We start from the raw sequence: 18967 nt of genomic DNA, 5'->3' as shown, positions 1-18967 counted from the left end.
TCAATATGCCTTGGCTTACAACTTTTGAAACTGATAAATTAAGTGGTGAGCTCACCAATTTCAAAGGACACATTGGCATTTATTTGTTTTAGTGTCCATAAATGATAAGTATTGATAAACTTAGTTTAATTTTAAAATATTGAGTAGTCAGAACAGCTAAAAATGGGACATTTTCACCTCTCCACTTTGAGACATAAAGCAAAGAAGACTACTCTTGTAGCTATATATTTCAAGTCTCTGGACTTCTAAGTTAGACTGCTCTTAAGTTAGAGAAGGAATTTGATGTCCATTTGCTTTTTAAATATTTCAGAAGGGTATTTGTCTACCTTGCATGAATTGTCTCCTAAGAAAAAAGATCTACAACTTCTCCTTTAAAAAAAGGAAGGAAAAAAAATCCCCCCAAATATTTTTGAAGTTCTCAGAGTTTCTTTATAGCCCTAACAACTTCATTGCCCAGTGAGACACTTTACACATGGATCTTGTGAAAATTCTACTGTAATAAAACACCAATCATGTGATTACATAAATATAGTTCATTGTCCTTTTTGTCCTTTCACTAAATTTTAGGTGCATTTGGAAAACACTAATTCTGACCTTCCTCATAATTTTAGAGTATCCCATTTGGTATGAAGTCTGCTGTTGAAAGAGGATTATATGCTGTTTTCCATACATTCAGCCGTAAAACCTCAAGCTCGACGATCAATATTTCGGACGAGGCAGGTTACGCTGTTTTCCATCATGCTGCTCTACATAACAGAGTCCCGATCATATGTCAGCTGTGCAATGCCAACTTCAACGTCAATCAGAGACGCTTCATTATACTCAGCCAAGGTGCCATCACGTTTTTATCTCTTGAAATGTTTTTCTTTTACTTCAGCATTACAAATGCATGTTGATTTTAACACAAGGTTAAAATTTAGTATTGGAGACGAGAGCACAGTTGTTTCGGTTTTACTTATCTCAGAGGGGCTCCTTTTAGTTTTCTAAGTATCACCTGTTGCTCTCTTACATAGTATTATTCATCTGTTTACTGTGTTTCCTTCATTGAATAGAAGCTCCGTGAGGGCAAGGATTTGGCTTACTTTGTTTGCCATGGTGCCCTAGGGCCCAGAGGAAAACCTGGCATTGGTAGATGCTTGAGAAATACTTGTTGAATGAATGGCATGATGGTGAATTCAGGGTAGTATTTGATAATCACTGACATAATTAATATACACTGATGTTCCGTAGAAATTCTGAGAAAAGGGAGATAATTAGAGATCCCGACAGAACACCCTGTTCTTATCCCAGGTTCTTAACCAGGTAATAGTTTCTTCATACTACATAAACATATGTAATAACAAAACATTCCTCTGTAACCATAATTTTAGGATTAATGACCCCTTTAAGGCTAACCTGGTTTAAACTTTAAAAAGCAAAATTTCCTGATTATTAGAATTACATACATATTTATATGTTCATTGGAATAAATTTAACCAGTATAAAAATAATACAATTGAAAATGAAAGTAGAAGCCCTCCATAACTGAAGAGGGGAAATAAGGTCTGATGCAACAATATTGGCAGTAAGAAATGGTGATTTTATATTTTAATATGTTGTCTTAAGAAGCTGTGTTAAATTTTCACACCAAAACAAAATGTGCTGCTTTAATCCTATTGACTGTTGAACGATTTCGTACTCTGTCAGTATAATTGAAATGTTTTGGCACTAAAATGCTTCTATTACTTAATTAAAATATTCAGCAGACAATGAACTTAGTTAAAATAGAGCAAAATTCAGTCAAAATGTAGTAGATGGCCTGTTATTTGAAGATGTGTTTTAAGAGTTTTTGATGTTAAAAAAAAAAAAAAAAGCTTTCATAATTAAAGTTTCTGTGTCGTATTGTGACTACATAGACTTCCATTTGCTGAGAACTGAGTAGAGCTTGAGATATGGAAAATATCTAACTACCGGCAATGTCTGTGTATTATGACCTCACCAACACAGAGCTGTCCCCTGTGAATTTGGGCCAGCCCTGTGGGAGGCAGCACTCCTGGGTCTGTCTGATGGCATACCAGGCGCATACCCACGCCTAGGTGGCTCTGCCAGAAGTTACACTCAGTCCTGTTTGATGTAATCCTGTCACCTGCATCTCAACATAGTCATTTTGTTCACCTTCATATGAGTCAGTTTTGACTAATTTGGGAAACTGTTATGTATTAATAATCATACTTCTATATGTATTCCTTTTTAAAACAGAGTCATCAAAAGTAGACATGAAAAAAGAAAGAAATGGTAAGACTTAAGTAAAATATTTCACATTTTTAAAAGTTCACTGCATATATTAAAACTTATAGTATATAATCTTCAAATTCTGTCACATGAGGATAACACAAAATTATCTTTCTGTACAATTTGAAGTGTACACTTTTTCTACCTGTGATTATGTATTCATATTTTTTCAGTTTGGGCAGTAGATCCTTTTTTAACCACGGAATTTGCAAATTATCTCTACTTATTTTTATAAAATCAGGGCCTAAAATGGGTTTTATGCCCCCAAAATGAGCAGTTAATATTATTTAGATATGTGCCACCTAGTGACAGGCACATTCTGTGCAGTCTGAGAATGCATCGTTCTTGCTGAGGGGAGACTTTAACTCAAGTGTTGTATATGCAGAAATCAGAAAAAGTTTTACAGGATATACTATATATATATATATATAAGACTATACCTTCATACTCTATATAAGATAATTCAAAGAGGGTTTATTTTTAAAGAAATCATTTGCAAAGACCTGAATTTTGTAAGGGGAAGAGTGATGGTCATTCAGTTGTGTCTGACTCTTTGCAACCCTAAGGACTGTGGCTCACCAGGCTCCTCTGTCCATTGGCTTCTCCAGGCAAGAATACTTGAGTGGGTTGCCATTTCCTTCTCCGGGGGATCTTCCCAACCCAGGGATCATGCCTGGGTCTCCTGCATTGCAGGCAGATTTCTTCTCATCTGAGCCCCCAGGGAAGCCTGGTGGAAGGGCAATAGTTATGCAAACCAGCCTCTTGCCATTGATGGAAGAACAACTAACCAGAGGTGACCAGGGGGTTAGGTATCCTGACTTCACCTTTTCCTCCTCCAGTCTCCTGCCAGGGCTCCCACGGGAAGTTACAGACAAGAAGACACAGGGCAGGGGCTGCAAAATCTGCAGAGGCCTGCAGAGTCTGAAGAGAGCAAGAAGGGTGGTAGAGGGAGGTGAGTGGCCTCGGGGGACAAAGGAAGCTTATCTACTGGCCCATCTACACTGTAGGAATTTACAGCCCAGTAAGGCTTCCCTGGTGGCTCAGATGGTAAAGAATCTGCCTGCAATGCAGAAGACCTGGGTTTGATCCCTGGGTCAGATTTCCTGGAGAAGGCAATGGCTACTGACTCCAGTATTCTTGCTTGGAGAATCCCATGGGCAGAGGAGCCTGGTGGGTTACAGCCCATGGGGCCACAAAGAATAGGACACGGCTGAGCAATGGTATACTTCTTGCATTCATGCTCTATTTTTTTCTTTTTCTTTTCTAAATATTACTTATGGCTACCTTGTATAATATTTATTTGTTTACTCTGACTCCCTGAATTGAATATAAGGTCTATAAAGGGCAAGGATTTGGTTTACTTTGCATTGGTATCCTAGAAGAAAGCCCAGCATAGTAGGTGGGCAGGAATGGTTACTGAGTGAACACATGATGGATGAAGGCAGGGAAGTATTTCACAATCACTGACATTATTCGTATAGAGTAATGTACTGTAGACGTTCAGGAAAGAGAGGGAGAGAGAAAGGTCCCAAGAAAGCATCTGTTCTTTAGACCAGAGTTCTTTCTTTACCCGAGAATTTCTTCGGACTATATAAATCCCTCCAGAATGTCCCTGATTCGAGGAGACTAGGACAGTGTATCTCAGCCTCAGTACTCCTGACGTGATGGGCTTGCCAGTTCTGTGATGTGAGGGCTGCCTGCGCACTGTAAGATGTCTAGTAGCGTCCCTGGCCTCTACCCACTAAATGCCACTAGTGACCCGCACTCCAGACGTGACGACCAAAAACACCATCAGACATTGCTTATGTCAAGGGGGGGGCACTTTATCCCACTATTATGGGGTAAAACTTTCAAGTGTGTAGGAATCACATGTATCTTGTTAAATGAAGACTGATTCAGAGGGCCTGGGTGCGAGCCAAGATCCTAAATTCCTATTAAACATACTTTAAAAGGAGTAAGAGGGGGATGTAAGAATATTATTCCTGCCCCTAGGTTTTTTGGAAGAGGATAGAGAGGAGAAGGAGAAGACCCTGTGGAGGTTTCTGCTTTTGGGTTTCTGCTCCAGTAAGCTGTGGTTCTCTGTAATCTTCCTGTCTACCACTCTAGTTTTAGGAGCAGCATTTCTGCCCTGTGACCTCACTTCTCTAATGGATCTGAGAAGAGCTGTTCATTTTTCAGCTTGTTCAAGCTTTTCTTTGCTATTAGGATGGACTGGGGAATTTTAAGCTACATGCTAGACCAGAAACTAGAAGACTAAGCAATAATTTTAAATAATTAGATTTGGCTCAGATCTTATATATTATTAAAGGCTATGATACAGTCAGCAAAAACAAGACTGGAAGCTGACTGTGGCTCAGATCATGAACTCCTCATTGCCGAATTCAGACTCAAATTGAAGAAAGTAGGCAAAACCACTAGACCATTCAGGTATGACCTAATCAAATTCCTTATGATTATACAGTGGAAATGAGAAATAGATTTAAGGGACTAGATCTGATAGAGTGCCTGATGAACTATGGACAGAAGTTCGTGACATTGTACAGGAGATTGGGATCAAGACCATCCCCATGGAAAAGAAATGCAAAAAAGCCAAATGGCTGTCTGAGAAGGCCTTACAAATAGCTGTGAAAAGAAGAGAAGCGAAAAGCAAAAGAGAAAAGGAAAGATATAAGCATCTGAATGCTTATAAGCATTATAAGCAAAGAATAGCAAGGAAAGATAAGAAAGCCTTTCTCAGTGATCAATGCAAAGAAATAGAGGAAAACAACAGAATGGGAAAGACTAGAGATCTCTTCAAGAAAATTAGAGATACCAAGGGAACATTTCATGCAAAGATGGGCTCGATAAAGGACAGAAATGGTATGGACCTAACAGAAGCAGAAGACATTAAGAAGAGGTGGCAAGAATACACAGAAAAACTACAAAAAAGATCTTCATGACCCAGATAATCACGATGGTGTGATAACTCACCTAGAGCCAGACATCCTGGAAAGTGAAATCAAGTGGGCCTTAGAAAGCATCACTACGAATAAAGCTAGTGGAGGTGATGAAATTCCAGTTGAGCTATTTCAAATCCTGGAAGATGATGCTGTGAAAGGGCTGCACTCAATATGCCAGCAAATTTGGAAAACTCAGCAGTGGCTACAGGACTGAAAAAGGTCAGTTTTCATTCCAATCCCAAAGAAAGGCAATGCCAAAGAATGCTCAAACTACCACACAATTGCACTCATCTCACACGCTAGTAAAGTAATGCTCAAAATTCTCCAAGCCAGGCTTCAGCAATACATGAACCATGAACTTCCAGATGTTCAAGCTGGTTTTAGAAAAGGCAGAGGAACCAGAGATCAAATTGCCAACATCTGCTGGATCATCAAAAAAGCAAGAGAGTTCCAGAAAAACATCTATTTCTGCTTTATTGACTATGCCAAAGCCTTTGACTGTGTGGATCACAATAAACTGTGGAAAATTCTGAAAGAGATGGGAATACCAGACCACCTGACCTGCCTCTTGAGAAACCTATATGCATGTCAGGAAGCAACGGTTAGAACTGGACATGGAACAACAGACTGGTTCCAAATAGGAAAAGGAGTATGTCAGTCTGTATATTGTCACCCTGCTTGTTTAACTTCTATGCAGAGTACATCATGAGAAACACTGGGCTGGAAGAAGCACAAGCTGGAATCAAGATTGCTGGGAGAAATATCAATAACCTCAGATATGCAGATGACACCACCCTTATAGCATAAAGTGAAGAAGAACTAAAAAGTTTCTTGATGAAAGTGAAAGAGGAGGGTGAAAAAGTTGGCTTAAAGCTCAACATTCAGGAAACGAAGATCATGGCATCTGGCCCCATCACTTCATGGGAAATAGATGGGGAAACAGTGGAAACAGTGTCAGACTTTATTTTTGGCGGGGGAGTGTGGCGGGGGGGCTCCAGAATCACTGCAGATGGTGACTGCAGCCATGAAATTAAAAGACGCTTACTCCTTGAAGGAAAGTTATGACCAACCTAGGTAGCATATTCAAAAGCAGAGACATTACTTTGCCAACAAAGGTCCATCTAGTCAAGGCTATGGTTTTTCCAGTGGTCATGTATGGATGTGAGAGTTGGACTGTGAAGAAAGCTGAGTGCTGAAGAATTGATGCTTTTGAACTGTGGTGTTGGAGAAGACTCTTGAGAGTCCCTTGGACTGCAAGGAGATCCAACCAGTCCATTCTGAAGGAGATCAGCCCTGGGATTTCTTTGGAAGGAATGATGCTAAAGCTGAAACTCCAGTACTTTGGCTACGTCATGCAAAGAGTTGACTCATTGGAAAAGACTCTGATGCTGGGAGGGATTGAGGGCAGGAGGAAGAGGGGACAACAGAGGATGAGATGGCTGGATGGCATCACCAAATCGATGGACATGAGTTTGGGTGAGCTCCGGGAGTTGGTGATGGACAGGGAGTCCTGGCGTGCTGTGATTCATAGGGTCGCAAAGAGTCGGACACAACTGAGTGACTGAACTGAACTGAACTGAACTGATGATATAGAACTTAGACTGCTAAGACAGGCAGGAAGCCATTGAAATTTTCTGAGTTGGGAGAAAAACAGTGCTTCACTGAGGAAATACCATTTTGGCTGAGGAATAAATAAGATTTAGGTAGACCCCAATCATAGAGGTATTGTTTGGGAGAAGGAAGCTTTCAGACAGCAGAAATAGCCCAGAGTGATCAATAATTCATCATCCAAATCAAGGAGTTTGAAAATGAATGGGCACTATTAATTATTATGCTGGGCAACAGGCGTAGACCAGTACTTTCCTGGGAGCCTGGAATGTGTGGTCAGTCACTGTATGTTTGAGGAGCTACAAGAATGAAGAGAGCAAGGTGTGTGTGTTGCATTTCTTTCCATCTAACTTACCTCTCTCTCTTTCTTCCCTCTTTCTTCCTTTCTTTTTCTTCTTGGAGGGGAGATGGTTCAGGTTAAGTTGGAGCTAGTGCATCCCTTTTTTGTGAATCATTATCAAGTGGCCTCAGGAAGCCACTAAAGAGTTTTAAACAAGAGGTAAAAAAGATCAGATTTACATTTTGAAAAGTGAATTGGGAAGGGCAAGAGCAAAGTGGGGATATCAGTTGAGGTTCTAAAGATACTTAGACTTGGTGATGTGCATGTGTGCTCACTCACTCAGTCATGTCCAAGTCTTTACAACATCCTGGACTGTAGCCCACCAGGCTCCTCTGTCCATGAGATTATCCCAGCAAGAATACTGGAGTGGGTTGCCATTTCTTATTTTAGCAGATCTTCCCAACCCAGGGATTGAACCCGCATCTCCTGCATTGGCAGGCAGACGCTGAGCCTCTTGGGAATCCCCAGACTTAGTAATGAGAGCTGGTTATGAAGCTGAAATGAGAGGACTCTTCCAGGTTTCTGGTTTATAGAACTGGCTGGATGACAACATCCTGCATGAATTAGGGAGCAATGAAAGAGGATCAAGTTTGGAGGAAAAGATGGGAGGTCAGTTTTGAATATGATAAGTTTGAAGGGGGTGTAGAGATGCCTAGGGAGATAACGGATCTGGAACTTGGAGAATAAATCAGATCTATAGGCATAATCCTAGGAGTCATCAATTTATAGGTTGTAAATGAAGCCATTGAGGAGATAAAAGTCTTAAGGCTCATTTTGACATCAGGATAATGAAAAGGTCCCAAAAGAGACTGCACAATAAGTAGCCAGATAAATTGGAGAAAAATAAGAGGGTCTCATACCTCAAAAGCCAGGGGAAGAAACCATTTTAAAACTGAAGTGTTCAACTTACTGTTGAGAAGATAAGAATTGAAAAATACCCACCAGGATTTAGTGACATAGAGATCTTTTATGAGCATATATATATTTTTAATTTTAAAGAACTTTATCTTACTACAAAGCATTTGAATAAAATGGAAAATTATTTAAACAAGAAATAGTTTATAACACTGATAAGACTATTTTATATATTGACTTAAATTTTCAAATATTTAATATTTTGAGTGTTATATTTATTCTTCATAACTTATAAAGAAGTATTTATTTTTAATGGTCAGGTATCCCAAGTTAAAGAAATATAGAGTTGCCTAAATCCTTTTAGTGATCTTCTTAGAGCTTTTATATCACACAGAACTAAGCTCGGTGGTTGGGCATGATTAATAAAAAGGCACGTTTTTTAGGAATGTTAGATCTTTGAGCACTGAAGTAATTGTCTATCCATTCTAGGTCCAACACCTCTACATCTGGCAGCTCAGGCTTGCTCCTTAGAAACAACCATCTGTCTACTCTGTTTCAAAGCTGATTATACACTTTCTGAAAAAAGAGGCTGGATGCCAATTCACTTTGCTGCTTTCTATGACAATATCTGCATCATAATTGTTCTCTGCAGGAAGGATCCTAGTTTACTAGAAGCTGAGGCAACAGCTGAGTAAGTTACTAATCATTTGTAAAAATACAAATTTCTGCTTTCATGTCTTGCCCCAAGCACTGACCCTAAAAGGAACGGTTGTTATGACTGATTTCAAAGGCTATGTTGGGCTTACTCTGCTGCCTTTTCTGGTCACTCTCTTCTTCTGCCACTTATCTTTAGAATTTATAAAGATCGAACTTCTGTTAACCTATACAAGTTTTCTGGAAGAATAAGGAGTAAGTCCTAGGAACTTTTTCCTAACCTTTTCCCAAAGGGTGGTTCTACAGATTAGTTTATCAAGTTAACTACTTAGTGTCTTAGAAGAAACACGAAACAAGGGAAGGAGGAATTTGTTCTAAATTGAGCCTTATACAACCAGGAGGCCGCTCCAGGCCAAGGTGGACAGACCATGGACAAGAGGAGAAATATCTAGTGGTATCCAAGACAGGAAGACAATACAAAGAGGGAAAAACTTTGCAACAGGGCAACATCCCATGCAATGTTCTGTTTTACAACTTAGCTAGCTCGCGACCTTTAGGGTGAAGGCAAACTTCTCCTGAGGGTACTTTCTTGGCCAGTAATCTAGCTACCAGGCTATTGTTTTGATCTAGGCAGAGTTTCAGATATCTCTGAATCTTCAAACAACTTGTCCATTATTATTCATTGTAGAAACAAATCCTCCCTAGGTTGGGGCAGAGATGCGTGTGGAGAAAGCTTTCTGGAAACCAGGATCTCTGGCAAATAGACTCTGGAAAGAGCCAAGAGAAGTGGAGGTCTGAGTGCAGTTCTTAGTTCTGTCGTGCTTTGACAGTGTGTCTTTGAGCACAAGTGGGGTAAAAGACTGGAAGCACTAAAAACGTCAAACAGTTGAAAATGAGAAGTTGAAGTAAGAAGCTATCTGTGAACATAAGGAACAAGCCAAGGATTTATAGAGAGGACAGTTACCAAGGTTGAGATCTATGTGGAGCTCATGAGAAGTGTGACCATGTGTGATATGGAGACAGATCAGGAGGGTATGACGGGGACCTGCGCGATCAGGACACAGATGGTGGTTAGCATGGGTGTTGAAGTCACTGATAACAGAAAGGAGGCATGTTGGTGAGGCAGCCAATGCATGAGCTAGGATGGTGGAAGGGACCCACTGGCAGGAGGGCAGTGGCAGTGCGGACCTGGAAAGGGTAATATAATCTGATAACCTATTTTTCAAGCGAGGGAAATCAGAGCAATGGTGTTAGAAGTATTATAGAAGTAACCTTTATTCCTACCACTGAGTAGGAGAAAGAAAGGAACAGGAAGAAAACATTCTTGTTCAAATAGAAAAGGGAGAAAACGAAGAGATGTTTACTCATAAAGGACAAGTTTTCCCTGGGCCCAGGAAAAAGAGGATAGAGGAGAGGCCTGGGCCAGCTGGATATTAGTGAGTTTAAGGACAGGCAGCAAGAGAAAGGGGTTCAGAAGGCATGGTTGTAAGGACTAGAAAATTAATATTTGAGGCCATGTAATATGGTGAAAAAAGGAAAGGAGACTATGCATGAAGGCTGTGCTAATAAGCTGATTGTTGGTACTCTCATTCTTTTATGGACAATAAAGTAATCCAGTTTGCTTAAGGTCACATTGTTATTCAATAGATCTGTTAGTAAAGTTATAGTTGAGGTTGCCTTGACAAAGAGGGCCCCAAGTATCTGTATTTTAAATAAGGATAAATGTAGTTCTTTTTCGTGAAGTCTAGGCTGGCGGTCGAACGCTGGTGTAATGGGCTGGCAGTATGAGAAACCAGAGGTCCTGTTGTGGCGTCTTCGTGTGTGGTTCCCCTATTCTGGTACAGAATGACCACTTCTGCTTTCATTATTGTGCCTGCATTCTAGCCTTGAGAGAAAGAGAGAGGACAAGTAATGGCACACTCCATTTCTCTTTAAGAAATCTCCAGGTAACTTCTACTAACACCACACGGGCCAAACTCAGTCGTGTGGCCATACCTGTCCACATGGGAAGTGAGGAAACGTGGCACTGGGCTGGCCGGTCTTGTGCCCAGCCAAAAGACCTTCACTGTCTAAAAAGCAGATACTGAGCTTTTGACAAAAAGTATTGGTTTCCGCCACACTGAGGACGCTGGCATTTGAGAAGTGGACGTGAGTTCTAAAGAGACGGGTTGACACACTGTCTGAGCCTCAGTTTCATCATCTGTAAAATGGGCTGATCATACTTGCCTTGCTCCTTCACCTTCATTCATTGACTTGTTGTGACCAATCAGTGAGATGGCATATTCTAAGACCTCTGTACAGATTATGTCAACTTCTGAACAGATTACAAGGCATGATAACTAAGTTGGGAGGGAGGGTGGGGACAACTAAGGCCAGGGAGGCAAATGTATTTACCTGTGGTATCTACAGAAGAACACTGTGGAAGGAAGAGAAGGTGATGTAGCCACCAGAGTTCCTCCAACAGCGGTTTGGATAGCTTTCCAAAAAGGGATTTCGACACTATACGTGTGCTCAGTTGTTACCAGGTTTTCCTCTGTTTTTAGGAATCAGTGTACCCCACTGCTTCTTGCTGCCACATCGGGAGCCCTGGACTCTATTCAATACCTGCTTTCTCTTGGTGCTAACTGGAGAAAAACAGATATTAAAGGAAATAACATCATTCATTTATCAGTGCTAACCTTTCACACAGAGGTGCTCAAGCATATAATAGAGTTAAATATTCCTGAACTCCCAGTTTGGAAAACATTGGTTGGTGAGTATGGAACACATACTCTCTTTATAAATAAATGTTCTTATCATTATTCAATTTAATTATTGATATGCACTCTGAAATAGAACAAATAAAGCATGCATCATATTTTGAGTTAAAACCAAAAATACAAAAATACTGAACTGTTTTTGTATGTGAAAAATTAGTTTTATTTCTGAATTAAAATAAGATAACCCAGATGATAATTTATACAATTATATTTGTTTTTACTTTTTCAACTTTCTCCAAAAGCAACCATCCTCTGTTTCATCAAAAAAAAAAAAAGAAGAAGAAGAAGAAATAGGAAATTAAAGTTTGAGTGGAAAATACAAGATTTATTCCTCACCTCCTAATTTTAGAAACAGTTTCAGCAACATCTTTCCTCATATTTTGATAATGTTGTATGAAAAAATTCTATTTGCATTCCCCCCACTCAATTTTTATTTGATCTAGCCAGAAATATTATAAAGGTAAGAATTACTGGCCAACTGAATGTACACATCTAATTTTACTCCCTCCTAAGTCCCAACTAAAATTACATGGCAATTAAATAGCAGCAAGCAAGCACTGAAGAGAAAACCAGAAGAAGCAATAAAATGTTGAAAGCAGACAGGCAAATCCCAGGACTTAGCAGACCAGAGAAACCCATTCCAAGCCAACTGTGGGAAAGCTGAGAACATCTCAGATTTGGACTACAAATCCCCACTAGGCTGGCTGGAGAGCTTTCTGCAAAGGCTAACCTGGAAAGACCTACAGATCTAAAGAGGGAATTCTCTCCGACTAACTGGAAACTGGGAATCTGAACCAAGAGAAAAGCAAAGCAAATTTCAAAGATGATAGCAAAGGGAAGTCCCAGAATGGAAAGAGTGTACCCAGACCAGCAGGAAAATGTGGGAGGAATGACCAACAGGTACAGAGAAAACTAAGCAGATGAAATAAAATAAGGAAATTATCACCTCTAGGTGATACATAGATATATGTTTATATATATACTATCTATAGATATAGACAGAGAAATAAATGTAGATATATACTATATCAGCCCAAGAGATACTGGATAGGGTTTTCAATGTTTATTTGTGTGCATATATATCACTGTATATCTTTCCTTCTCTCATTGCTGAGGCTAAGACTTCTAAAACTATGTTGAATAGTAGTGGTGAGAGTGGGCACCCTTGTCTTATTTCTGACTTTAGAGGAAATGCTTTCAATTTTCCACCATTGAGGATACTGTTTGCTGTGACATTGTATATATGATGCATATCTATAGATAGATGTATATATCTATGCTGCTGCTGCTGCTAAGTCGCTTCAGTCGTGTCTGACTCTGTGCGACCCCATAGATGGCAGCCCACCAGGCTCCCCCATCCCTGGGATTCTCCAAGCAAGAACACTGGAGTGGGTTGCCATTTCCTTCTCCAATATATCTATAGATATGTATAGATATGTATATATAATATATATCTATCTAAATCTATATCTGGGCTTCCCTGGTGGCTCAGCTGGTAAAGAATCTGCCTGCAATGTGGGAGACCTGGGTTCAATCCCTGGGTTCAGAAGATCCCCTGGAGAAGGGAACGGCTACCCACTCCAGTATTCTGGCCTGGAGAATTCCATGGGCAGTAGAGTCCATGGGGTTGCAAAGAGTCGGACATGACTAAATGACTTTCACTTACCTTCAAATATATATCTGTATATCTATACCAGATATATAGATATGCATATATATACTATCCATAGATATGTATATAGATATTATGTATATTTATATATAAATAGTATAAATATACCCATATATATAGATAGTATGTGTATATATATATATATATATGGGAGAAACTAAGAAGAGTATCTTGTTACTTTTGATAAAGGCTAACACATTTGAAATACAGTGGTAAGTTGTATCATAGAAAAGCAAGAAAATTCCAGAAAAACATCTGCTTCTGCTTCATTGACTATGCTAAAGCCTTTGACTGTGTGGATCACAAAAAACTGTGGAAGATCCTTAAAGAGATGGGAATACCAGACCACCTTACCTGCCTCCTGAGAAATCTGTATGCAGGTCAAGAAGCAACAGTTAGAACCAGACAGGAAACAATGGACTGGTTCCAAATCGGCAAAGGAGTACATCAAGGCTGTATATTGTCACCTTGCTTATTTAACTTCTATGCAGAGTACATCATGCGAAATGCTGGGCTGGATGAGGCACAGGCTGGAATCAAGATTGCCAGGAGAAATATCAATAACCTCAGAAATGCAGATGACACCACCCTTATGGCAGAAAGTGAAGAGGAACTAGAGAACCTCTTGGTGAAAGTGAAAGAGGAGAGTGAAAAAGCTGGCTTAAAGCTCAACATTCAAAAAATGAAGATCATGGCATCTGGTTCCATCATGGCATATAGATGGAAACAATGGAAACAGTGACAGACTATTTTCTTGGGCTCCAAAATCACTGCAGATGGTGACTGCAGCCATGAAATGAAAAGACACTTGCTCCTTGGAAGAAGCTATGACAAATCTAGACAGTATATTAAAAAGCAGAGACATTACTTTGCCACCAAAGATCCGTCTAGTCAAAGCTATGTTTTTTTTAGTACTCATGTATGGGTGTGAGAGTTGGACCATAAAGAAAGCTGAGTGACGAAGAATTGATGCTTTTGAACTGGGATATTGGAGAAGACTCCCGAGAGTCCCTTGAACAGCAAGGAGATCAAACCAGTCGATCCTAAAGGAAATCAGTCCTGAATATTCATTGGAAGGACCGATGCTGAAGCTGAAGCTCCAGTACTTTGGCCACGTGATTTGAAGAACTGACTCACTGAAAAAAGACCCTGATGATGGGAAAGATTGAAGGCAGGAAGAGAAGGGGATGACAGAGGATGAGATGGTTGGATGGCATCACTGACTTGATGGACAGGAGTTAAAACTTTCCAGGATTAGCTCTTGGATTGGAACCTGAATTTTAAAAGAGAATACCATGGAGTCAGCTACCTAGGTAGAAGCTGGGACTAGATTTGTTATTATGGGGGCTGGGTAAAAAGAGATGAATGAAGATATTTCTATGAGGCTTTGTTTGCACCAGATAAATTGTTTAGAGTCCTGTATATTTGTATTATTTCCCATCTGGAGTATAAGTTCATTCAAGGTTTTTAAAAGTATCTTCTTCATACTCAGGCAATGTATAAAGCTTCATGTATGATTTAATGCTGGGAAAGACTGAAGGCAAATGGAGAAGGGGGTGGCAGAGGATGAGATGGTTAGATAGCTTCACTGATTCAATGGACATGAATTTGAGCAAACTCAGGGAGATTGTGGACAGAGGAGCCCGGCGTGGTACAGTCGCAAAGAGTAAGACACAACTTAGCAACTGAACAAAAGCAACGGATTTTTATTGACAGTAATGTAGTTTACTTTGCTATGCTTGAAAACCTATACTCAAATTTTATTCAAGTGATTTCAGGCATAAGAGCTATAGTATTTTCCAGATGATTTTTGAACCCTGTGACTGCCCAATCTAAGTCATTCAGGCCAAAGATAAAGAATTTTAGGATATTTTATGCTAATTCTATAGATTATAAACTTTGAAGATCATGGGTGTTCAGTCTGTCTAAGCACCTCACGTGCACAGAGGGAAATTTAAAGAATGCAGTTGATGGTGATGTTGGTGATCTCAACTCATGGCTTCAGTTGGCCTATACAGAAACAGAGTCAACCGTTCTCTTACCTCTTGTGAAATTACAACGTGTATTTTTCTGTTGAATACTTATCAGAAATGTTGCAGTGCGAAAGCTATAAGCGAAGGATGATGGCCGTCATGTCCTTAGAAGTTATCTGCTTAGCACATGATGAATACTGGAAATGTATTTTGGATGCAGGTGATGTAAAATCTATCAGCTATCTTTTACTCATGCTATTTTATGCAGAGATATGCCCACTAACTTTAAAACGTATTTTTAATTGTGAAGAAAACTTTTCAGTTGATCTTAAGTTTCTATTTTTCTTTTTTTCTAAGATAATTCCCTTTACCTGTAAACCTTGAATTTTATATTTCAAGTGAAAGTGGCACAGGACTAAAAACTATATAAAGCTCATTTCTCTAAAACTTTGCAAGCTTAAAAGTGATATTAAATTAATTTACCATACTACCCGTATGTTTACTTTCACTTAAAAATTATCCCTTTTCTCTATTTGTACACTTTATTTATAAAAATAGCAGTTACAGGATCAGGCCTGGGTCTGTAACTAGCTCTGAATTTAGAACTTAGACTGATTGCTTACTTTTCTGTATGCTTAATTTCCTCATTAGTAAAATAGTTGCTACCTCATAGGATTGTTTTGAGAACAGCACTACCAATTATAACTTTCTGAAATGATGGAAATATTCTATCTACACTATCCATTATGGTAGCCATTACTCTAATGTGAATATTGGGCCCAAATGAGATGCTTCAGAAATATTGATTGATTGAATAAATGAATGAATGAAAAGGTTATAGGCAGTCCCCTAACATGTTCCTAAAAACAAGTACAAAAAGTTTTTGAATAGTGTTTTTCCTTCACACTGAACCTAAGTAACAAGCATCCAACTGAAGCCATATTTTCTATGTTCACCGTGCCCACTGACTTCTATCTTTGAACCAAGTGTTTTCATTTTTCACGGCTACTTATATAAAATATGGGTAAAATATAATAAAGTACTCAAATAATTGCATATACCACTGCCACGCAAAGTTGATGCGATAACCAAAGTGAACTCTACCATATGGTAGTGAAAATAATTTATTTTTCAATTATCTTAAGCCAAAATTCAGTGTTTCAAAGGTGGCTTAGGTTGCCAATATGAAATGTATGATTGTGTGCTGTGTGAAAATCCAATGTGTAGACAATGAGAACTGCCCATACTATAGATAAGACAGAAACATGCATTGGTGTGGTTTCAAATGATAATTTTATAAATATTTCATCAAATTATTTGCTAATTGTTTATATGGCAATGCCCATAAATATTAAGTCTATCATGATAAATTGGCTACAAATAGTTACAAACCATGCTCTTTCTTGATCTTTTCATTGTAGGCACCATTCCTGCATTAATCAATCTATTAAAAGGCTCCAAAATAAAATTACAGTGCAAAACAGTTGGGTTATTGAGTAATATCTCAACCCACCCAAGTATAGTGCATGCTTTAGTAGAGGCGGGAGCCATTCCAGCTTTGATTAACCTACTGGTTTCTGAGGAACCTGAACTACACTCTCGCTGCGCTGTCATTCTATATGACATCGCTCAACTTGAAAACAAGGATGTTGTTGCCAAACACGTAAGCTCTTTTCATAGAACATCATTTTGACTGAGTGACTCTCTCATATGGAAGCTAGAAAGATGCCCTTTTCATTCTGCAGTGGCCCTCATAAACTCCCAGGGGAGAATTCCAATCTCAGTGAGGATGCAAAGAGCAAACCAGCCACAATACCATGAGTACCAAAGTGAACAAGAGCGAGAACAAGAGCTCTGTGCCCAGAACAGGCCCAGTGAGGGCTGTGTGTCAACCCTGTCCTGAAGTCCCGCTGTTTGATTTTATTTCATTTCCCCCCACCCAGTCCTACCCTCCTTGTCTCTTGCTATGTTTTTGGCCTTATTTATTTTTGTGTGGACTACTGTTTATCTTTTATATCTCTTCACATCTTTCCTGGGCTTTTCCAACTCATTTCACTGCCCCTTGTCTCAAAAAATCTTCCCTGAGCCCTGCTGTCTCTTCTGTGCACCCTTGTTTTATAAAGGTGATTGCCTAATATAATTTTTTCACTGATAGTATCAAAATCATTTTCAGTTAAAGTTTTTCGTATACTTTGTGATATATTTTTTCTGATGAGCATTCTTTATCTGTCATAAGTTCTTTCTATTTTTTCTTTTATAATATGTTTGAACAGATCCCGTTCTAGGTCCTTTTTGATCAGTACTCAGCTTGAATGCGGAGAAGGCAATGGCACCCCACTCCAGTACTCTTGCCTGGAAAATCCCATGGATGGAGGAACCTGGTAGGCTGCAGTCCATGGGGTCGCTAGGAGTTGGACACAACTGAGCGACTTCACTTTCACTTTTCACTTTCATGCATTGGAGAAGGAGGTGGAAACCCACTCCAGTGTTCTTGCCTGGAGAATCCCAGGGACAGGGGAGCCTGGTGGGCTGCCATCTATGGGGTCGCACGGAGTCGGTCGGACACGACTGAAGTGACTTAGCAGCAGCAGCAGCAGCAGCTTGAATGAGATACGTTCTTTCTAATCTAGCTATTTGCAGGAAATGCATGTGGGAAAGAGCTCAGGTCCATGTTCTAGGCTACAAGAATATGACATAGGCTGCAGGGTTGTATGCATGGGACCTTTCAGCTTTGCTTTCCCTTAGCTGACAGCGATACAGTACCCATCATGTCGTTTCTATTTCCTCCACAGTGTAAAAATCTGTCTCTTTCTTTTTATCTCACCAATAAGTCTACTTCTTCTAAATATCTTATCAGTATAATTCTTTATTCATCCTTGCCTTCCTTAACTCTCAACACTTTATGACTAACTGGTCCAGGGAAGATCCTGTTGCCATCCTCCACGCCCATTCCTATTGTTCCAGACAGGGAATTGTGTGTGTGTGCATTTTCCTTGTCCCTTAAAGTAGAGCCATTTACTTTAGAAAACTGTGTTCTGCCAGTATTTCCTGTAGCCAGTGGCCATGGGAAATCTCTCTCATCTCTGTTGGTTCAGTTCAGTTCAGTTCAGTTCAGTTGCTCAGTCATGTCCGACTCTTTGCGACCCCATGAATCGAAGCACGCCAGGTCTCCCTGTCCATCACCAACTCCCGGAGTTCACTCAGACTCATGTCCATCGAGTCAGTGATGCCATCCAGCCATCTCATCTTCTGTCGTTCCCTTCTCCTCCTGCCCCCAATCCCTCTCAGCATCAGAGTCTTTTCCGATGAGTCAACTCTTCACATGAGGTGGCCAAAGTACTGGAGTTTCAGCTTCAGCATCATTCCCTCCAAAGAAATCCCAGGGCTGATCTCCTTCAGAATGGACTGGTTGGATCTCCTTGCAGTCCAAGGGACTCTCAAGAGTCTTCTCCAACACCACAGTTCAAAAGCATCAATTCTTCGGCACTCTGTTGGTTACTCATAAACATTTATTATCATTTAGCATTACAGATGTCTCCTAGCTTTATTGAAGATAATGTTACACCTCTGTTTCTTGTCTTGTTTAATATTCTTTCATTATTACTGCTAGTAGGGAGAAGTGCCATCTTTACTCCACTTAAAATTAGTAAACTATATTTACATTTAAAAAGAATATTTTGTGTTATATAAATATAACTGCCAATTACCAGTGCAAGGTATACAATGACAGATATTTCCAAATGGGCATTGTATTCAATTGATATTACTCAGTTGTTTCACTTTTAGACACTTAAATGTTACAGTGAACTTGCAGCCTCAAATTATTTTGGTATAAAGGAAGCTATTTGAAAATATATTTATAGGAACTCCCCTGGCTGTCCAGTGGTTAGGACTCT

At 39.6% G+C, this 18967-nt stretch overlaps 1 protein-coding gene across 1 annotated transcript in view; it reads left to right on the top strand.

The window, feature by feature from the left end:
* The window catches only part of ANKAR (ankyrin and armadillo repeat containing), a 52329-nt gene that overhangs the window by 11646 nt on the left and 21716 nt on the right, over positions 1-18967 (top strand). The window contains exons 6-10 of the mRNA XM_027555582.1: positions 612-831; positions 8503-8704; positions 11211-11419; positions 15187-15291; positions 16493-16734. Of these exons, the coding sequence (XP_027411383.1) occupies positions 612-831; positions 8503-8704; positions 11211-11419; positions 15187-15291; positions 16493-16734 (978 nt within the window). The remainder of the gene's footprint in view (positions 1-611; positions 832-8502; positions 8705-11210; positions 11420-15186; positions 15292-16492; positions 16735-18967) is intronic.

The sequence above is a fragment of the Bos indicus x Bos taurus genome, chromosome 2, assembly GCF_003369695.1.
Source record: "Bos indicus x Bos taurus breed Angus x Brahman F1 hybrid chromosome 2, Bos_hybrid_MaternalHap_v2.0, whole genome shotgun sequence".
In the NCBI taxonomy this organism is placed as follows: Eukaryota; Metazoa; Chordata; class Mammalia; order Artiodactyla; family Bovidae; genus Bos; species Bos indicus x Bos taurus.
The sequence above is the reverse complement of the archived record's forward strand: the minus strand, read 5'-3'. Positions and strand labels throughout refer to the sequence as shown.